Source organism: Balaenoptera ricei, chromosome 6 (assembly GCF_028023285.1).
Source record: "Balaenoptera ricei isolate mBalRic1 chromosome 6, mBalRic1.hap2, whole genome shotgun sequence".
NCBI classification, from domain to species: Eukaryota; Metazoa; Chordata; class Mammalia; order Artiodactyla; family Balaenopteridae; genus Balaenoptera; species Balaenoptera ricei.
In genome coordinates, this window is record NC_082644.1 from 85,776,266 (window position 1) to 85,797,244 (window position 20,979).

Sequence of the window (20,979 nt, forward strand, 5' to 3'; positions counted from 1 at the left end):
CCTGCTTATTTGATTCAACCATGTGTTTTTAAAGTCTGAAAACACCATGCTAACTTTAAACAAAAATTTCTCTTTTCTAAGAGATGGAAAAACTGTTTCTCCCCCTTTTGCCCCATTTTGATAATAGTACAGGGCCAGAATCTATTTAAGACATTTAAAAGCAGATTTTTACTAGGGTTATGAGAGCTTAGAGAAGCAGAATTCCAGAGAATTCTGCATTGGGAAAATGGAACTTGGAACTCCTCTAGGAATCAGCACTAAAATTAAACCAAGTGTCTTATCTCATTCGTTAAGGAGAGAGACTTGTGGATATTGAGACAGTTTTTTGCATGACTTGAGGTCACTGGGCTCATGTGCAGCTCAGCTTGCTCTTGTTCTCAAGGTCCAGGCTTGTGGCTACCTAAGTTAGAAGCAGAAAAAAATTCTGAAGAACTAAATAAAGCTGGGTTGCTTTGACTGACTGTGCTTATTCCACAGCTTTTGAAGATCCTGATAGTGCCGTTGATGACCGAGATAGTGACTATCGCAGTGAGGCCAGCAATAGCATCCCACCTCTTTACCATACGACTTCCCAGCCCAATGCTTCTGTGCACCAATTCCCTGTGCCTGTGCGATTGCCACAGCAGCTGCTGCTTCAGGGCAGTTCCCGGGACTCTTGCAATGACTCTGTGCAAAGTTATGACCTCGATTATCCAGAGCGGCGGGCCCTCAGGTGGGTATTGGGAACAAAGCACTTTCTCTTCCTAGTATGCAGGTCCCAGGATGCAACTGACATCAAGGATTTGGGTACCTTAACCTGAGGTGACAGAGGAAATATAGCAGTATGGTGGATCAACCTGCAGCCATTTTATGTAGATTCTTTTTTTTTCCTCTTCCATATGTTCACATTTATGCATATCCATCAGTAAGAATTTTCTTGATGATCATCAGGTGAGGGCAGGCCCACTTGGGGTGGATGGCTGAAAAAAACCTGCTCACCTCTCTGCTCAGCCCAGTGATTTTGATACACCTTTCACCAAGATTAAAAAAAGAAAATCACAGATGTTACATGCTTGGATAATTCTTCCTACCTAAATATTTCCCTGGAAACTTCAGAAGAAAACCAATATGATCTCACTATAGCAGATTCAGTACTTTTGCTGGAACTTAAAAAAAAAAAACCTTTTTATTAATTTCTTAAATACATAAAACATTTACATGTAAAAATATATGAAGGTGTGCTATGTAGTGTACAGCAAAGAATTTCCCACCCACACCTGTTGTCCTCCTCTACTGCACCACCTTCCTGTCTCCTAGTTCTCTTACCACACTTGTTTCTTATTACCCTTCCGTAGACCATCATCATATATTTATAAGTATAAAAGCAAATACATACATATATGCTCCCTACTCTTCCCCCAACTTTAAAAAAAAATCAGACTTAAAATTTAGAGAAACAGTACAATGAACACACATATTCATGTTGCCTGGATTTACCAGTTGTATTAACATTCTGTTACATTTACTTTATCTCATTCTCTCTAATATATGTTTATATACACACATATTTTCTTGTTTTGGCTGCATCACATAGCTTGTGGGATCTTAGTTCCCCAACCAGGGCTTGAACCTGGGCCCTCGGCAGTGAAAGCACAGAGTCCTAACCACTGGACCTCCAGGGAAGTCCCACACATACATTTTTTTTTTCTGAACCATATGAAAGTAAGTTGCAGATACCATGTTACTTTACCAGGAGGTACTTCAGCATGTAACTCCTAAGAAAGAGGACTTTCTCTTACATAACCTTAATATTATGATCACACTCAAGAAATTTGACAATACAATTATATTATTTAACATATAGACCATATTTAAATTTTTCCAGTTGTCCCAATAATGTTCTTTATATATATTTTTTCCTTTTTGATGCAGGATCCAATTAAGGATTATGGTACATTACATGTGATTTCCCTGTTTCTGTAGTCTCCTATAACCTAACAAAATTCCCATACTTTTTTTTTTTTAATTCTTTTTTGTCTTTTGAGGCACTAACATTTTTTGAAGAGTCCCAGCCAGTTTTGAGAATGCCTCTTAATTTGGTTTGATCTGATTGTTTTTTCATGTTTAGAATCAGGTTAAACATTTTTGGCAAAAACACTGCATAGATGTTTCTTTCACAGTGCCTCAGCAGTCACACTTTATCTTGTCTCATTACTGTTAACGTTTGGTTTGATCTCTTGGTTAATCTGGTATACATACCAGATTTCTCCAATGTAAAGTTACCTTTCTTTTTGTAATTAAGGATCTCTGGGATGATACCTGAGATTGTGTCAGTATTCTGTTTCTCCAACAACCTTTTATCCATTGATTTTAGCACCCATTGATGATCCTTGGCTGAATCAATATTTTACTGGTTGGAGGTTAGTTTTTTAAAAAACCATTCCAAGTTAGCTCATACTTTTGGTTGCTTAAATTGACCATACTATAGGATGACCTCATTTTTTTGCCCACCATACCAAACTGGTGAATATTTATCCTGAACCTCAGATGGTCATATACCTGCTAGACAACATCCTGACTCAGTTTACTATCATCTCTGAGAGTATTTTCAGTGAAATTTTTTCATATATCAACCATCATGTAGAATTCTTACTCTTCATAATTTGAATATAAAAAGAAATGTCACAGGAATCCTACTGAAGTTGGTCCCTACTTCTTGCTGGTTTATTGATTGCATATTTGCATATCTTATTCATTTGGTTTTAGTTGTTTATATTGTCTTTAAGAAAAAAACATAATAGCAAAAAAAATTCTTTTGGCCCTCTTTCCCCTCTGTATTTGTAAGCATTCAATGTGCAGGCTAGCAATAATAATGGCACATCAACCTAAATGACTGCAGTTGTCCAGAAGAATATGTAGTTTTACCTGATCATTACCCTGTTATCACTGCTGTAAAAAGTAACACTTGGAGGAGCATTAGTGATGTACTTTAAGTTGCAAATTTTTTTCCTAAAATTTTTCTCTAATTGATCACATATAAATCTGATTAGTTTTCTGTATCAGTATATGAAATGAGGTTAAAGAGTAAATATTTTATCATCTCCAGCAGAGGAAAAGTTAACATGATTTTTAAGTAAAGTTGTATTATAGTCATTTTTAACTTAAATTTTTGAAATGATTTTTCTTTAAAAATTTTTGAAGAAATTATATCACTAGTTTGCTTTTTAAACTTCTATTTCTGTAAATACTAAGTTCTTGGAAGTAGTCTAAGACCTTAAGTTAGAGCTTTTTAGGAAGAATTTAAAATCTTTGAGGGAACAAACATGTTCGTAGTACCTTCCAGTAAATTAGAAGTGTAAAAATAAATAGTTTCAGTTACTACAGCCATGGCTATCTACTGATTTAAGTTGGAACGATAAAGACTTCTTCCAGGATGGAGTTAGTTTAGTTTGAATTTTTGAGGATGTCTGAGAGTGATGAAACTGCATGTTTAATATATATATATATATTAAACCAGAATAATGGGAAATACACGTATATTGTATAAAAATATATAGTTTGAGGTTTGGCAATACTGTTGGACTTTGTTAGCTATTAAAGAGCCAGAGTATCTCTAGTGTTGAGAGGGGTCAAAAGAATATTAGTCTCACTCTTGACGATTTTTAGTGACTAAGTGACCACTTTGATGTTGTTTCTGTTTCCTAAATAAATGCTAATGGCTGTTAGATCTATAAAAGAACACATTGAGCTGACAAGCTCCGAGTCTGCAGGCCCTCTCTCCACCCCCACCTCAGTACCCAGGAAATAGGCAGTCTCTAACTTCAGTGAAAGTAAGGTTGGCTGTCTTCTGTATTCACTGACTTAAGTTGGGCGTGTAGCTTCTGATTCTGTAATCAGTATAGGGAAAGATTTTCATTTCACTGTGATCCTCAATACATATAGCCTTTAGATTTCACAAACGACAAATTATGATGCTTTAAATAATTTTCTCTTTGTGGTACTCTAACAGGGTTTGACTTATGGTAGTCAAAGATTATTATTATATTTTATACATATTTTTCTTTTTAAAAGTAGTATGTTTGACTATATTCTTGGGTGTACTGCCTAAAATACAACCTTCAGCAAGTTAACAGCTTGGCGGCTTTTCAGATCCAAATTCATCAACAAATTTAGATTTCTTGAAATCCCTTGATATATTTTCATGGAATATATAACAGTTCTAAACTTTGGCATTGTAAATATATTCTAAATATTGATGGAATATGTTCATTTTGTTTGTTTGTTTCTTTCTTTCTTAGAAAACAAAAGGATCCTAAATAGTTAATGGTAGCAAGTGAAGTATTTTAAAGTTGTTATAGGTATTCTTTTTCTAATGTGGAAAAACTTTTTGACTACATTGCTATAATACTGACTTAAGGACATGTGGATTTCCTTATCTTGTCTTTTCAGTCTGAATGGTTTTTATCAAATTGATAGTTTTATTAATTTTAGTTTTCTCATTGAATATGTACTAAATCTTATAATTTTTCTTCCTTTTCCCTGTTTTTCCTTTTTTTCTTGCCTTACTATTCCTCCATTTTTATCTCTTTACATCAGACAAGGCTTGCACGTTCAAAATGACAAAATTAGGATTATTTCATATTTCTCTGATGTTGACTATGAAGAGCAAGAAGGTATATATGAGGAGATAGAGGGGAAAATGTCACAAGAGGCTCTAGAAAACAGTAACATAAACTTAAAGGACGCAGAGGTAAAAGAAGTGAGAACTCTTTCAAAAACTGATAAATATTACAGCCAACAAATACAACCAAAGTATAAGAATTGGAAAAAGATACCATCTCAAAGCCAAGAGACAGAATTCTCTACTGCCTTTAATTATGACCTTAAGTTTGAAACATCTACTTTCTCTAGATATCCTCAGAAATATGATACAATAGATAGGAGAAGGAAAAAGACACCCTTATATAGTCATTTTGAAGACAGTGAAAAAAGCCAATATGATGATAAATCAGGAACTAAGACTAACTTGAAAAGTACATATCCTAACACTGAAAATTGTGACCTTTGCCACATTGAGAAGAAGGAACAAAATTACCCAGTTTTACGTCCCTACAAAAATGGATTTGTGGTTAAGAGTGGCATGTGGACCACTAACTTGGAAAGTCATGATTATGATCTTCCTGGTTGTTTTAAGAACTGCGAAAAGTCATCTGGCTTAAACCAGCATGTCACTAATTTCACTCCATTAGATATTCTTGAAGATTCTGCCAGCAGTACTTCTGATGAACTTCTGGGTTCCCCCGTTTCTGATAAGCAGGAAGATTTACTGTCACCAACATGTCATCCATCCAATGTCCATCATATTGGAGGTTTTCCAGAAGAATATTATGGAGCAAATCCTGCATTCGCATCACAAAGGATGAATTGTGCTACAGACACACTTGGAAATCTGTCTGGGTGCCCCATGGAAGAGATGACCCCTTCCTCTATTGAGGAACCCAAGGAGGACTATATTGATACAATGGGTGAGCTTCAGTGTTTGGTAGAAACAGTGTCAGAATATTTAGCAGAGAAGGAAGAGGAGATTAATAGATTTGGCTCCCTTTCAAAAACTAAGAAAGCACTTAAACACAATATTACTGTTAATAATGCAGAACAGAAAATGCCAGGGGATCAAATACCATCTTTAAACATTGTCAGGAATGACAAGGACAAAGCCATCTCTTTCCCTGAGCTGAATGGAGTAAAATGTGCTGTTGGTTCTTTATTCAGTTCACTCACAGAAAAGGTGGGTTCAAGCACAAAGCATCTAACAACCTCTGTGGAAAAGCTGGTTTATTTAGTTCCAGAGAAAACAGAAACTCTTAATCAAACAGAGGAGATTAATTCGCCATCTAGTCCCAGAGCCAAGTCAGTATCAGAGAAGGATCTTTCCATACAATCTCCATCTCCATTGTCTTCTCAAACAGTTGACAATAAGGACGTTGGCAAACATGACAAAACCTCTGAAAATGAGCACATGGACAGTAAAACTGGAAGTTTAAACTTTCAGGATCCAACAGAAACTATTGGAAGGGACTCTGCTTCACAGAGTCAGAGTTCAGTTATAAAGTCTGTTTGCAGCATGCTAAATCCATTAAAAATCTTTTTGGAAAAGGATGAAACCAAAAAAGATGATGACCAGAGCAAGCCAACAAGAAAGGAAAACTTTGTTGCGTGTGGTTTGGAGTCAAATCAAAGGGAAGATACCCTTGGCAATGACAGTAGCATTGTCACTTTAGATAGGAGTGATAGAGAAACTCCTCACTACCAAACGCCCCTAAGTGAGGATTTGTTGTCTTCCCAAGCAGCCATTGAACATTCTAACTTAGCTCATTCTGCAAGTAAGAAAGATGATGTTGTGAGTCCGTTGGAAAGAGAACCCTGTACAGATCTGTCTCTGTTACCAGATCAACCAAAAATATGTGCCAAAGATACTTTAAGACATCATTGTGTAGCTGGCAGCAGAACTGCAAATAAAGAGCCATCTTCAAAGCCATTAGAGGGGGACAAAATTACTGATGACGATGATTTCCTTGAGCCACTCAGAAAATCCTTTAGCCAGTTTTTGCTCACTTCTCCTGAGACCTATTCAAAGGAGACTTTGTCAGACTCTATGAAAATTCACCAGTTGGAGGAAGATGGATGGGAAAGGGGCCCTAAGAAAGGTGGGCATTCCTTTTCCTTTAGTGGAAAATTAGATATTCCGTTTTTCAAAGTTCTTAGTCATTCTGAAAAGCAGCAGGATGTAAGAGAGAAAGGAAGCATGTTCCCTTTGTTTAAATTTTCTTTCACTGACAGCCATAAAACTGTCAATGACCAGAGTTTTCATGGCTCAGCAGTAACCACTGATGAAGAGATCCAAAGAAACTGCCATGCAAATGCCAAACTTAGTTCAATAAAATCTAGTTCAGTTCCAAATATTCATAGTAATCTAGGGAAATTTGGTGATATAAAGACATCTAATAAGAGTGACCAACTAAATACTCCTGAAGATGTCACACTTAATAAAATAAAGTCTGATTCGGCTCCAAATATTAATAATGATCTTGGGAAATTTGGGAGTATAGAGGAATTACACTCAAGTGACCACACAGCAATAGAAAACTGTGAAAGAGATACCTTAAACATTCCTGGAGTTGTGTCCAAAGAGCATATACCTTCAGATTCTTTAGGAGAAAGTAAGAATTTTACACAAGTGACATCCTCAACAGTACCAGACTCTTCGTTAGCATTTACTTCTACCATTTTGAAACCCACCTTGGTTGATGAAATGAGTGATGACAAACTTGTAGATAAAGCTTCCAAGAAAAGAACCCAAGGAGGCCTCCTTTCTGGCCTGTTTAACAGGTTTTCTTCTCTTGAAAACTTGTCTAGTCAACAAGAATTAAATGTGAAGAAAGATGACTCTCCTCACAGAAATAATACACTGAGCTTATTCTCTGGAATATTTAATTTGATATCAAATAACAGTATGACTGATTGTAAACCAGATGAAGCAAAGTCCATGTCTTTAGGTGACCTAAAGGGTTTGAATGGAAAAAAGCATTTATCCTTGGATGAGATCCCTGTTACTTCATGTGTGACTTTTGAGAACCAGAGGAACCATGAAAAACAGGAAACTTCTGGCTTCATAAAAAGCTGCTTATCTTTACCTAAAGAAAACATACCATTATCTGATGCTTGGGTTGATAACCATTATTGCCCTCCTACATGGAAAAACCAGCAATGTGAAAAGAATTTCCCCTCTTCTGAGAACAGTGTACTTCACTGCACTCCAACTGCTCAGCAGGACCTATTAGAGAAATCTTTGGCTAAGAGGCAGACACCACACCACGCTCTTGAGGCAAAACTACATGAAAATTCTAACAAGTTAAATTCACCTATGCTGAATACTAACATTCTTAGTCAGTCAAACCACTATCAGACTTTTGAAGAGATGAACAATCCTTTCTCTTATGAATGGGATTCTGATATAAAAGATTTCTCTAAAAATTCCAGAAAACTTCAGCCAGTTTATTATATGTTGAATCAAAATACATTTCCATCAGCCGATGTTTTCTTGTGGCCTGACTCAGAAAATCCAGCAATAAATTTTTGCCAAAAAGATCAAAATGCAAATATCTTGGAGTGGAGAACAAATCTAAACAGTGTCATTTGGTGTGACTTACCACATGAATCATTCAACCAGTTAGCATTTAATGAAGATTACTTATTGAGAGGTGATATGTGGGCAGCTAACTCATTATATGGAAATTCTTGTTATCTTCCAATTAATGAGACTAAGAATTCACTAGAAGAATTGCCCATTGACTTAAGTTGTTCTTCAGGTTATGAGAAGAGTACATGCCCCGTAGTTGATCTAGACTCATTAAGAATGGATGAAAACTTTGTTTATTCAAGTGTTGGTTATGAATACCAGGAATGGTTGTCATGTCTTGAAAATGGAGTGTGGTGGCCATCGGAGGATGGAGATTATGGATATTTTATGTTCCACGATGGTCAATATATCTATTCTTTCCTTACTGATTCTACTGGGCAGTATGCATATTTATTTATACCTGATTGTTCTTATGAAGAGTATTTGAATTGTGACTTACAGACAAATGATCTATCAAGTATTACATTAGATGATAGCACTATTCCTGCTTACAGTTTTAAAGTACTTGACAGGGAAGACGAATTACTGTGGTATGTTGAAGAGGAACCAATTGATGACCCTCTTGATTTATCTGTAGCTTTGCCAAGAAGTGAGGGACCAATGTATCTAAATTTAGGAATGTTTTCACAAGTACTTGAAAAGTCAAGTTATGGCCAAAGGGACCAACCATTAGATTTTTCAGGCTATACTCCTCAAAAGTCAAAAGGAGATTTTGTATCTTTTAAAGAAAGGCTGGGTGGTTCTGAAGACTTTGAGTGTACATTGGATCTCAGAAATCAGCCCCAAACGATTGGTAATCATGTCTTAAATAAATATCAAATTATAAAGGGAGATAAGAATCAGACTCTAGTGAAGGATTCATCAGTTAACCTTTCCAGTTTCCAGTGGATCCAGTCTTCTTCTGAAGAAGCTGCCTCTTTGGTTCATCCTGAAAATATGACTAACATCCCACAGCAAACAGAAGAGATGTCATCATTGAACAAAGTGACTTCGTCATTTTCTGCTTTGGGTGCTTCAACTGGAAGTACTTTGAATTTTGATAAGAATGAATCCTTAGAGTCTTCAGCCATGCAGAAAATAGATCAGCAGTCAAACTTAGCAGAGATCACAAATGATGGTCTTCAGTCATTAATCTTGAGTAAGCAACTAGAGAGTAACTCCCAAAATGAGGAAGAAAGTCTTCTCAAGAAGGATTCAGAGAGACAAATGGTATCCAGTGTTCAGCGACCAGAATTAACTAAAAATATGAAGAAAGAATTCCCTTTAAATAAAAGCATTCATGTGAAAAAACAAAGTTTGTTAAAATCTGTTTTCCAGGTAAACCAAACAACTTCTCAGGCTCAATCAGATATAGAAGATGACAAGATGATTACAGCTGATTCTGTTTCAATTCCTCTTGTATCACAGTTTAGTAGGGATGAATGCAAGAATTGTGAGCCTCCTCAGGACCAGTCTTCCAAAGAGTCTGAGAGAACATTATTTAAAAGTGCACTGAAACTCTTTGGTCAGGGAGAAGACTCTTCAGTAAGTGCAGTAGCAAACGAGAAACAGGCATCTGGATTTTTGAACTTCTTTAAAACCCAGGTGAATAAAGAAGGATCACCAAATTTAGAAAAGAATGGTGATAAAAATAGAAAGATATCATCTCAGGAAAAGAATGAATCTCCTGGTGTTTCAAATGTTTTTGATTCCCTTGGGGATTTCTTTAAAACCAATGTATCTCCTAAACAGACAACTGAAAATATGTCTGTTTCTTCAATGACTAATAAGGATGAGGTCAAGTCAAGTCCTAATCCTGCACATCTAACTAAACAGGATGTTGGAAACTTTCCTGCTGCACCAGTTTCTTCTAAAGGGAAGGTTCGAGTTAGAAATCTGAACAAGCAGACTACTATTGATGACAGTGAGCTAAAGGAACCATCAATCAGGGAGATCCAGGGTGATCATTTGACTGGCGAAGAGGCACTCTCCAGAGACCACCAACTCCACCAGTCACCAAATTCATCTTTCTCAACAGGATGTCTCAAAGAATCCTCCAGAGATTCTTCAGTAGAGACTAGTGGTGTGTCTACAGTGACAGAAGTTCCAAGAAGTGATAAAATATCATCAGATATTCTGAGCAGAAGAAATTCAAATGAACAAGATCATTTTTCTGACAAAGACCAGAGTTTTTCAACTGCCACAACATCTCCATCCCAACCAGAATTACCAACTAGAAAGAGTATATTTTCTTTCCTGACTGGATCCGAAAAATCTGAGAACAGAGCCTCTACTTCTCTACCAAGAACCACATCTCAAGGAGAAGGGCTATTCACACTTCCTTCCTTTTTTTCCACTGCTAACTCAGGCAGCAAGAAGAATGCCTCTCGTAATAGCTCTTTCAGTTTCTTCAACTTGTCCTTTTTGGATGAAAAGCAGCAGACTCCTGCGGAAAAACACAGCCTTTCAGCTGATGCTCCAGTGACTTCCCAGCCCTGTAAGAAGCCAAGTGTTTTTGTAGGCATGAGTGATACAATGACTAGAGAAGGTTCTAATGACAATAGAGGTAGCATAGTCCAGGAGGTAGTTCATGAACAGCAAATGGCTCCTTGTGTTTCCATTAGCAACACCACTAAGGTTACCTCCCTTGCAGATGAGCTCAATGTAGAAAATGCCTATCCAGGAAAACTAGGTTCCAGTAATGGACCAGGGACATCTTTAAAAGATTTCCAGGTAAGTCAGTCACAAAAAGACATTGTTCCTCATTCGCAACAATTTCAGGCACAGTCTGAAACACTGCTCATTGGTCCAGAGACCCTTGAGGTATCTCCCCATGAAGAAGAGGCTTTCATACAGGAAACTTTTCTGAGTGACTCACCAGCCAGCTCTTTTTCACATGATAGCCATTTGGTTGAAAAGGTTAACCATTTTGACACATGTACTACCTACCACCAAAGTGTAAGATTTACTAGTGACCCACTGAACTTGCCATTAGAAAAGGCCCCTGATGAGGTCTTAACACAGATCCTGGAGCCAGCTTCTTCCTCTGTGGAGCCAGGATTTACAGGGCACCTCCAGAGTCAAGATGCAGATAAAGTGGAAGACAAATCAATGTTGGACTCTTCAGTAGAAATGCTTTCAGGGTTTGTGACCAAAGTGAAATCTTTCTCTGGGTCCTTAATTGAACCTCCTAAAACTTTCTCTGGACTTTTCTCTTCTCCTAAACCTCCAAAGAAAAACTCCTTTTTCTCTTTTTCTTCTGGTACATCATCTCAGCCTCTCAAAGGTGAGTTATTTGGACTTTTTAAAAGTCCCAAACCAGAGACATACAAACAAGAATCATCTATTCCAGCTACTGCATTGCTTCAAACTGGTGGTTCCGGAGATACTGAAGAATCAGTACCTCCCGAAAATTTGTGGAAAGAAGCTACCTTTGGAGCACTCAATTCAAAAGCTATAGTCAGTGACTGTAGAATGACTGTGGTTAGTGCAAAGTCAGACTCGGAGACCTTGACGGCTGATCCTAACCTAACAACTGAAATGGAAAACAATAATATTCCTGACAATATTCCAGAACCCCAAAGTTCTGAAACAATTGAGGCTGCATCTTCTGTCTCAGGGGACGATACTGGGCAAGGAGTATTGTCTCTGAGTGATGAAGGAGACATGGGGATGTTGCAGGGTACAGACACAGAGGCATCATTGGAAGCAGAGCATATCTCATTGCCAACACAGTTGCATCCAGAACCTACCTGGATTGCCAAAGAGCTTCCTCCTCCGATTCACCTACCTCTTCCTCTTGAGCCAGAGCCAGATATGCAGTCTGCCTCCACAAACCAAGACTTCTTAGAGCTACAGGCAACCAATTCACTAGAAACCAATACTACAGTGTTTAGTGAGGCGAGTGTTGGCCGGAGTGCCACACTGGAAACCCAAGGGTACCTTTCTCACCGTCCGTTGGAGGAACCTGTGCTTTGTGCCAAAGAAAACTATGGGATACTTGATGCCCAGAAAGGTCCACCCACAGTCCCCAAGGAAACGGAGCAGCCAAGTCCTCATTTTGAAATCCCAAACATGATCAATTGGCCAAAACTCCATTTCCCATCCTCTGCTACTGACTATCAGAAACCACTGAGCTCTTTCTTTTCCTCGCCTTCCTCCTCTGGCAATAGAGCAGCAGAGACTGGTTTAATGTCCAGTTTTAAGAAGTTGTCAACTCTATTTGAGGGAGGTAATGAGGGGAAAGGGAGTAGTGCAGTGGCAAGTGATTCAAAACTAAGGTTTGGAAAGAAGCTGGATCTTTCATTCCCATGGCTGAAAGAGAACAAATGGGACCCTGAACAAATGCCTGCAGAATCCTCCTCTCCAGTTTTGGTTATCAGCAGTGATCAGGACCTTAAATTCAGTGAGGCTGACAAAACTTCGGAGTCTTCTCAAATGTCTGGGGCCAGTGCTGAACCAGCTAAGGTTTTGACTCAGCCCTCTGGGACCTCTGGGCAGCTGGAGACCAGGCCAAGTATATGTGCTCATGAGCTTTCAGGGCTTGGAGAAGTGGAAAACCAGCAGGAAATCCCAGCATCTGGAGAACACGGGGGTACCAAAGATAACCTCTCTGACCCCACCTGTCCTTCAGAGAGTCATGAGGAAGAACACTGCACTGTCTCTGAGCTACTTCACCAGCCAGAAACACATGAAGAGGAGGCAGCGCCTGCTAGCATTGACTCTGTTTCGAATGTACAGCAGCCAGTTGCTCTACATGACATCAAGGAACCAAAGACCAGCAAAAGGCCTGTTCTCAACTAAAGCATCATAAATGATTTTAAAGAATTGACCATTTATGATGCAATGACTTAGTGGTAGCTTAATCATAGCCTGCTTTTTATCCTTCCTGTGTCTTTCCCAGCACCTGAGCTTCATGTTAATTAGGGGTTAAGTAAGAAGAAATAATAGGTGGATATTGTCATCTTCTCTTCTCTCTGCCAAATGTAATTCATTTATTGAAACAAGGAGCTTCCTGCTTAAAGGGAAGGCTAGGTCGTGAGATTTACTCACTCTGGTTTGCTCTGCCTTGAATAATGCAGAATGGAGAAGGGAGGGCAAGAAGAGGCAGCAAGTCATTGAGTGGCATATATTAATTACAACCACATGATAGGCTAGAATGCTTCCTTGGGCCTTTGGCACTTATATCTGTAATAGCCAGGAGAGATCTACTTTGCTTTGCTTTTCCAAGTCTTCTAAGATGCTTTCTCCAGTGGCAATGAGGGTATTAAGTAAAATACAAAATGCAAAGGATGGCTTGGAATAACCTATACTATATATATTCCATATGGATTTGCACAGCTTCTTCCAGTCTCTGCATTTTACTACCCATGAGACTGGTGTCTGATAAGTGCTTTCAGTACAGTCTCACTGGAGCTCAGGGCTATCGTTTGCTGTAGTTATTCAGTCTGGAGCATTGTGCAGGGTCCACCTGCGAAGGGTACTATTATTTCCCCTAAGAAGAAGCACCATACAGGGCATTTTAGGAATGCTGCCTTGAACGCTGGCCCAAACCAGTCCAAAGAGGCTGGTCAAGTACTTTGGAGATCATGTGAGTATGTGTGCACACATGTTCATGTGTATATGTGTGCTGGGAACTACTCAGAACAGTGGCTTGGTACCTGTCCTGCTGCCATGGGATGAAGAATCAGAAATCAGCCTGGAAATACCAGATAATTGGGAGGAATCATAGGGAAAATATCACTGGAAAACAATAATGATTTATCTTCATTTGGCCAAGAGTAAACATAAGCCCTTTAGTTAAAGCTTGACTCTTTGACAAGGAAATTCCTTGTCCTTTTGCACGGAGGCTTTCCAGCAGAATACCAGAAGTAAAACGAAGGGCCTCTGACTTGGGATGGAACTATCCAAATGGGCTAGGACAGATCTTGTATTGATAGATCATCCCCAAGTCCCTCCATTTTGAATAGGACTGAATCCCCCAAATTCAGTGTACGGCTTAAGGGAGTAACTTAGAATAGTAATCTTTCTGGTCACGATTCACTGCCACTTTCTCTGCTATAGCTGCTACCTCTTATACCAGGGCAACAAATGTCCTTTCTGGGTATGGGAATTCAGGTGGTTGAGAGAGGGGTGGGCTGACCTCTCTTCAGGTACAGAAATGCATTAATATGGTCCTGACTCAGATCTTGGAGTTGGACTGTGTCCATTTTGTCCAAAACTGAGCCATGTCCTGAGAGCAACTCAGCTATAGATGGGCAGGTTCATCTTTGGGACACTCCCTATGCTGCCAGGGATACCATTGTAACATTCATGTTGATGAGACCATTCCCCTGAGGAATTTCTTGGTCCTAGCCTCCATTTCCCAGTGGCTTCCATTACCTCATACAGATGGCTGAGAGATAATTGAAGGAACATGTTCACTCTCCTTTGCTCATTCTGAGGAACAGACATTTACATTTACAATTGGAGAGGAAGAAAAGGGGATCTCAATTTAATAGGTAGTAGAAAAAGGGAGTAGATTTCATCCATCCATTTTATTCTGTGGAAATTAGAAAACTTTAATCACAGCCACTGGACAAGTTTTTTAAGAAGTCCGAGTAGAGAATTTTAGGCATAAACAGACTATTTTAATAATTCTTAAACCTACTTACAAAATAGCACGTTAAGATAAAGAATTCTTCAAAGTCAATTGCAGGGTTGAGGTTAAGTGCTATTGGAGAACCCAGCATGTTGTGTTATTTTTCCTGTTGTGATTTTGCTGAACAGAGATTAGTTCTTCTAGATTGTGAACTTTGGTCCTCTCTTCCCAGGAACCTCCTGTTTGTGATCCTTGCCACTGATAGAATCATTATTTCCTGGATTTGTCCATTACTTTGTTCTGGTCCTTAGTTTGTATGTATTTACTGATGTGTCTTCCTCTCATTCTCACAGCCCCACCAGCAGTAGTAGGTATGGCTCCTCCTGTAATGTGAGTCAAGGAAGCTCTCAGCTGAGTGAACTAGACCAGTGTCATGAACAAGATGATGACCGTCGGGAGAGGGACTTGATTCATTCCTGCCACAGCTCTGGCAGCTTCTCCAGAGACAGCCAAGTAGGTTTTGGAGAACAAGAGAAAGCCTTGGAGGTGGCACATGAAGAGGAGAAGGGAGGAGCATGTGAACCCAAGGAGACGAAAGAAGATGCTACAACCCTTCCACCCCCAGATCTGGTGCTACACAAAGACCACATCGTAGGCCCCCAGGAGAGGTAGGTGATGGTTACCTTGAGGAGCTCACATGGTTTCCTCAGTACCTGCCCTATGGTATTGTTGAACAGAATGCAGTTGCTTTTTGTTTGTTTCCCTGCAGCTGGGTGTGGTTGTGATCAGGATACTGAGGCTTATCTCTGCACTGCTTCCTTTGCTTTTTGGTGTGATTTCCAATGTATTTTGAGGAGCTCTGAAGAACATTTTAACTCCAGTGTACCAGGCCTTCTAGAGTCTGCAGTTCTTGGCTTACTAGTTGACCCCACATATGACAGCCTTTGAGTCTGAAACTGACCTGAGCCTTGCAGGTCATTTCATTCAGAGGAGCTGCTTTGAATGAAATAGGCTTCCCACCCGATTAATGTTTAAATTTCTTCTGTGAACATTGTTTTTTTCTTTTCTTTTGTTTTTTTCCCTGGCTGACAAAACTGGGAAAGAGTTAATGAATTGGTCTAGAAGCCAGATCTAACCCACCCTTCTGTCTCCCTGGGGCCTAGCAGTATGTCTGGCAGTTGGTACCCATAAGGAGAAAAATTTAAAACTTGTCCTTTTAACAGTCACATAATGAGGCTTAGTACAGAGTTTGAGTATTGTTCTTATTGAGCTAAATTGGTCAGTGAGTTGCTGATAGGTTGGGGCAGAGCAGGGTTTCTCATTCTTAGCACTGTTGACATTTTTAGCCAGATAATGCTTTGTTATGGGGAGCTATTGTATGCATTGTAGTATTTTAGTAGCATCCTTAGCCTCTGCACACTAGATGCCTGGAGCAACTCTCAGTGTGACAACCAAAAAATGCCTCCAGATATTGCCAGATTTCTCCTGAGGGGCAAAACTGTCCCTAGTTGAAAACCACTGGGGTAGAGTGATAAGGGCTAGGTGTGACTTAAATTCTCAAATTTCAAGGTCATGAGAAGATCAGAGCAGTGAATGCTGATTATGTGGTAAAAGTTAGAGAATGGTTGATGCCTCTACTCCACCACTTGAAGGTAGAAACTTATTTTCTGTTTGTTTTCCTGATTTTTAATCATCTCTGGTGGCTCGTCTAGTAGACAAGACATCAGGGAGACTGAGTTCTGGACCAGCTTTTTTACTGGATTGGCGACCCACGGAAAGATAGCTCTTTGTCGACCTTGGACTTTAAAGATACTGTTGTCTGGGTAGAGTTTTTGGTCGAGCAGCAGAAGGTGCCTGGCCTTCTCTAAGGGCTCTGTCCTCCCAGATCCTAGCTGTGCAAGTGACGTCCAGGCCAGTTTCAGAAGTGCCCACAAATGTTTTAAAACAATGGAACCAGTTAGGTGGCATCAGAGCCTAGCATATATTTTAAGTGTCTAGATGGTGGGTCCTTTTTTACTGCCTTGTCAGTAGACCCCAGTGAGAGAGAGGAGAAGCATCATCACCAAGAATTAACCACTATTCTACAGTTAAGCTGATGATGATTTGTTCTAATACAGGTTAGTGTTTCTGTCTCACAGCTACTTTGTTATATTTATTGTTCCTTTCTCTGAGGGTGGTCCTGAGGCAGCTCAAGGAACAAGATCACAGCAGGACAAGGGCTCTGCCTTTTTTCTTAGCACTTTGATGTAGTCTAGGAATTGGAAAGCCTTCCAAAATACTTAATGGAGCAGGAACGGTTTGCAGGAACAAAATTCTGCCCCAAGGGTGCTATGTAGAACACTCAAGGGAGACTGGTGGTCTTGAGAGGTAGGGAGAGAGGGTTACTCCACACCTCTCTGCATGGTTTCTATGTTAGTCATTGACTTAGGGCCCTTGCCATTGCTGCTGGTATCCTGATCCCTGACTGTCCCAATGAGCTGCCTCATCAGGTGAGTGGAAAAGTGGGAAGAAAGAGAGGGAACAGATGAAAAGCTAAAAGGACTTGTCATTTTAGGAATTTTTTTCACATTGGATATTCAGGACTATGCTGTTTTAGTGGCTTGAATCACTAGATAAGTATAGGCATGAATACAACAAACCTTTTAATTTTAGGTATTTGGCAGTTTTGCCTTGAGCACTGTCATCTTGTGGCCTGGGCTTATTTTTAAGGAACATTCTTTTCTCTGTTACAAGTTTTCCCGAGGAGAGTGCATCTTCGCCATTTACCCAAGCCAGAGCGCACTGGATCCGAGCAGTTACCAAGGTTCGACTCCAGCTGCAGGAGGTAGGAAGTCTGTTGTTCTGGTTCTAGTTGGGACAGTTTTTCCTTTGAAATTGGGAGACATATGGTGCTGAAGAAGCAGTCAGTGATTAGTCATCTTACAGTGTGCTTCTGGGAATGCATGACAAGTAAGCTAGAGCCTTAAGAGATGGGCAGGTAGCCATTGGCTTCCCTTTATGCTGATTAATGGAAATCAAGTAGACCTAGTGGGTTAAGAGCCTGAAAGTAAAATTAAATGCTATTTTCAGTACCATTATCACCTGTGAGGCCATTTTATTTTGAGTTTAGGATAGAAGACTATTTCAAGGCCTCTTAGGATTAGTTGTTGTTTCCCTTGGCCAGCCAGTTCAAGTACCACTGGCTGACCTTTACAGGGCCAGAAATTTAGTGTTCAGAAGTTTCTACGGGCTCCCCTAATTTAAGGCCCCAAACATCAACACATTAATATCTAAAACAGTGTAAAAAAGTAAAAATAGAAATATTTTTCATTTGCAGCGTTGCAAGTTTGAAGTGTCCTTATCTGTGTGTCAGTAGTCACTTTTCAGGCAGAAAAGAGGTTTTTATTTTATTTATTTATTTATTTATTTATTTATTTTAACATCTTTATTGGAGTATAATTGCTTTACAATGTTGTGTTAGTGAAAGGAGATTTTTAAATGATGACAGGTGGCTGTCGGTAGTATAATACCTGGCAGATACTAAAAATGCAAGCATGCTCACATGTGTAAACACACTTAAAAAGTAATTTATTTTGAAATAATTTCAAACTTAGAAAAAAGTTGCCAAAATAGTAAAGAACTCCTATATCCTCCTCACCAGATGCCTCCGTTGTTGACATTTTACAACATTTTTGCTTCATCGCCCTCCATCCATTATGATTAATCTTTTTTCTGAACCATTTGAGAGAAGGTTGGAGGCATGATGTTCTCCTGTTTGTATTTTCCAAAAACAAGGCTACTCTCCAGTATAACCACAATATAACTATCCAAATCAAGAAATCAACAATGACAATACTGTCATCAAGTCCCCATGCAAATTTTGCCAACTGTCTCAACAATGTCTCTTTTCTGGTCCAGGATACAATCCGGGCTGACATGTTGCATTTAGCAGTCATGTCTTTTAATCTCCCTTAATCTGGAGCAGTTCCTCAGTCTTTCGCATCTTCAACAGATAGTACAGGCCTTTCATTCGGTAACATATTCTTCATTTTGGGTCCATCCAATGTTTCCTCATGTCTAGACTCAGGCCATACTTTCTTGGCAGGGATTACACAAAAATGATGTTGGACTCATTTTAGTGAACTGCATCAGAAAGTACATGTTGTCAAACTGTCCTACCCCCTGTAATGTTAACTTTAATCACCTGGTTAAGGGACTTCCCTGGCAGTCCAGTGGTTAAGACTCCATGCTCCCAATGCAGGGGGCACTGATTTGATCCCTGGTCGGGGACCTAAGATCCCACATGCCACACGGCATAGCCAAAAAAAAAAAATCACCTAGTTATGTTTGTATCAGCCAGGTTTCTCCACTGTTCTGACACCATTTTTCCTTTTGTAATTGGTAAGTGTTTTGTGGTACAATACTCTGAGACCATGCCAGTATCTTGTTCCTCATCAAATCTCCATGTACAGGCTAAGTATCCATGTATGACTCCTGTCTGAATCTACCACCACTAATGGTGGTTGCCAAATGGTAACTTTCTATTTCCATTATCCTTTCTACATTCATTAGTTGGCATACTACTATAAGGAAGAGATTTCCCATCAATTTTTTATTTCTAATTTTTCAGAGTAAGGGTCATAATTCTTATAATAAAGGAAAGTAAAATAACTTCCATGTAGAAGAAAAGTTCTGAATGAGAAAAACAAGAATATATTGGAGCAGTTTTTTATGACTTTTTAAGAGGCAGTTCAGAGTCTCTCAAAAAGAATAGCTAAAAACAGTTGCCAAAGCTTGGAATCATTTAGAGAAAAGCATGGTTTATTTAAGAGTAACCAAAAACCATTGCAACTTAATTGAATACCAGAACAACAGTAAATATATTCTTAACACAGGTCATGTAACTGGAAGTTGATTAGATGTGCCCAAGAGGAGGAAGATAAGCCAGAGTTTAAAGAAGGATCTGATAGCACTTTAAGATAGAGGCAGAAGCATACCATTTATACTTAAGATGAGATTTGCTGACAGATTGATTGAGGTTGTGAGACAGTAAGAAGTTAAGTATGGCACCAAGAATTTTTTTTTTTCTGAGTAATTGGAAGTTCCACCTATCTGCCCTAAGATAATTTTTGTTAGTTTCTTATTATTATAGAATTTCCTTATGCAGGTGTAAGTAAATATGAATGTATTTTCTAATCCCCCCCCCTTATTTTAGAAACAAAAAGATGGTATACTATACACACTGGGAACATCTTGCTTTTTCACTTGGAGATTCTTCCATATTAGCTCTAAGAGAATTTTTTTCTTTTTAAACAGGTGCATAATATTTCACTGTATGAATGTACTGCAAGTATTTAACTAGTCTTCTGTTGATGTTCATTTGGTTGTTTCTGGTCATTTGCTGTAATAAACCATGTTGCAAATGATTACCTTTTACATATGTCATTTTGCTTGCGTGCAAGTATATCTGAGGGGATATGCATTTGTAATTTTAGTAAATACTGCTCGCCATTTATCAGTGGCTTAAAACAACAAAGGTTTATTTTGCTCATGATGCTTATCATCCTGTATGTTGAGGAGTTCTGCTTCAAGTTATCTTCTCTGCAACCCAGGCTAAGGGATCAGCCAGCTTCTAGAACATTGCCAATATTGGTGGTAGAGGGAAAGAAAAAATAACAAATGAAAGAGAACATAGGAGATTGCATTCTGGCTCTTAAAACTTCTGCCCCAAAGACACAGTATGTCACTTTTGCTCACATTTCCCTGGCTAAACAAATTATATAACCATGTCTAACTTCAAGCAAGTGGTACAGTATACCTTGAAATAGATAGGGAAGGATATTTGTGAAAAGCGTTAATGACTATCCTAAAGGGTATCTGCCTTCCACCAACATATACTCTTTTTTTTTTTAAACATCTTTATTGGAGTATAATTGCTTTACAATGTTGTGTTAGTTTCTGCTGTATAACAAGGTGAATCAGTTAGCATTCAAAGTGAATATGTTAGCATTTGGTATTTGTTTTTCTCTCTCTGACTTATTTCACTCTGTATGACAGACTCTAGATCCATCCAACTCACTACAAATAACTCAATTTCATTTCTCTTTATGGCTGAGTAATATTCCATTATATATATGTGCCACATCTTATGTATCCATTCATCTGTTGATGGATACTTAGGTTGCTTCCATGTCCTGGCTATTGTAAATAGAGCTGCAATGAACATTGGGGTTCATGACTCTTTTTGAACTATGGTTTTCTC

At 38.9% G+C, this 20,979-nt stretch overlaps 1 protein-coding gene across 2 annotated transcripts in view; it reads left to right on the forward strand.

The window, feature by feature from the left end:
• UNC13B (unc-13 homolog B) overlaps window positions 1–20,979 on the forward strand; it is a 237,686-nt gene that overhangs the window by 124,336 nt on the left and 92,371 nt on the right. Inside the window, exons 8-10 of one of the 2 annotated variants that reach the window (XM_059924994.1) lie at window positions 478–712; window positions 15,092–15,406; window positions 17,472–17,562. In XM_059924994.1, the coding sequence (XP_059780977.1) occupies window positions 478–712; window positions 15,092–15,406; window positions 17,472–17,562 (641 nt within the window). Of the gene's footprint in view, window positions 1–477; window positions 713–15,091; window positions 15,407–17,471; window positions 17,563–20,979 lie in introns of those variants that run through there. The other variant, XM_059924997.1, reaches the window with a different exon arrangement.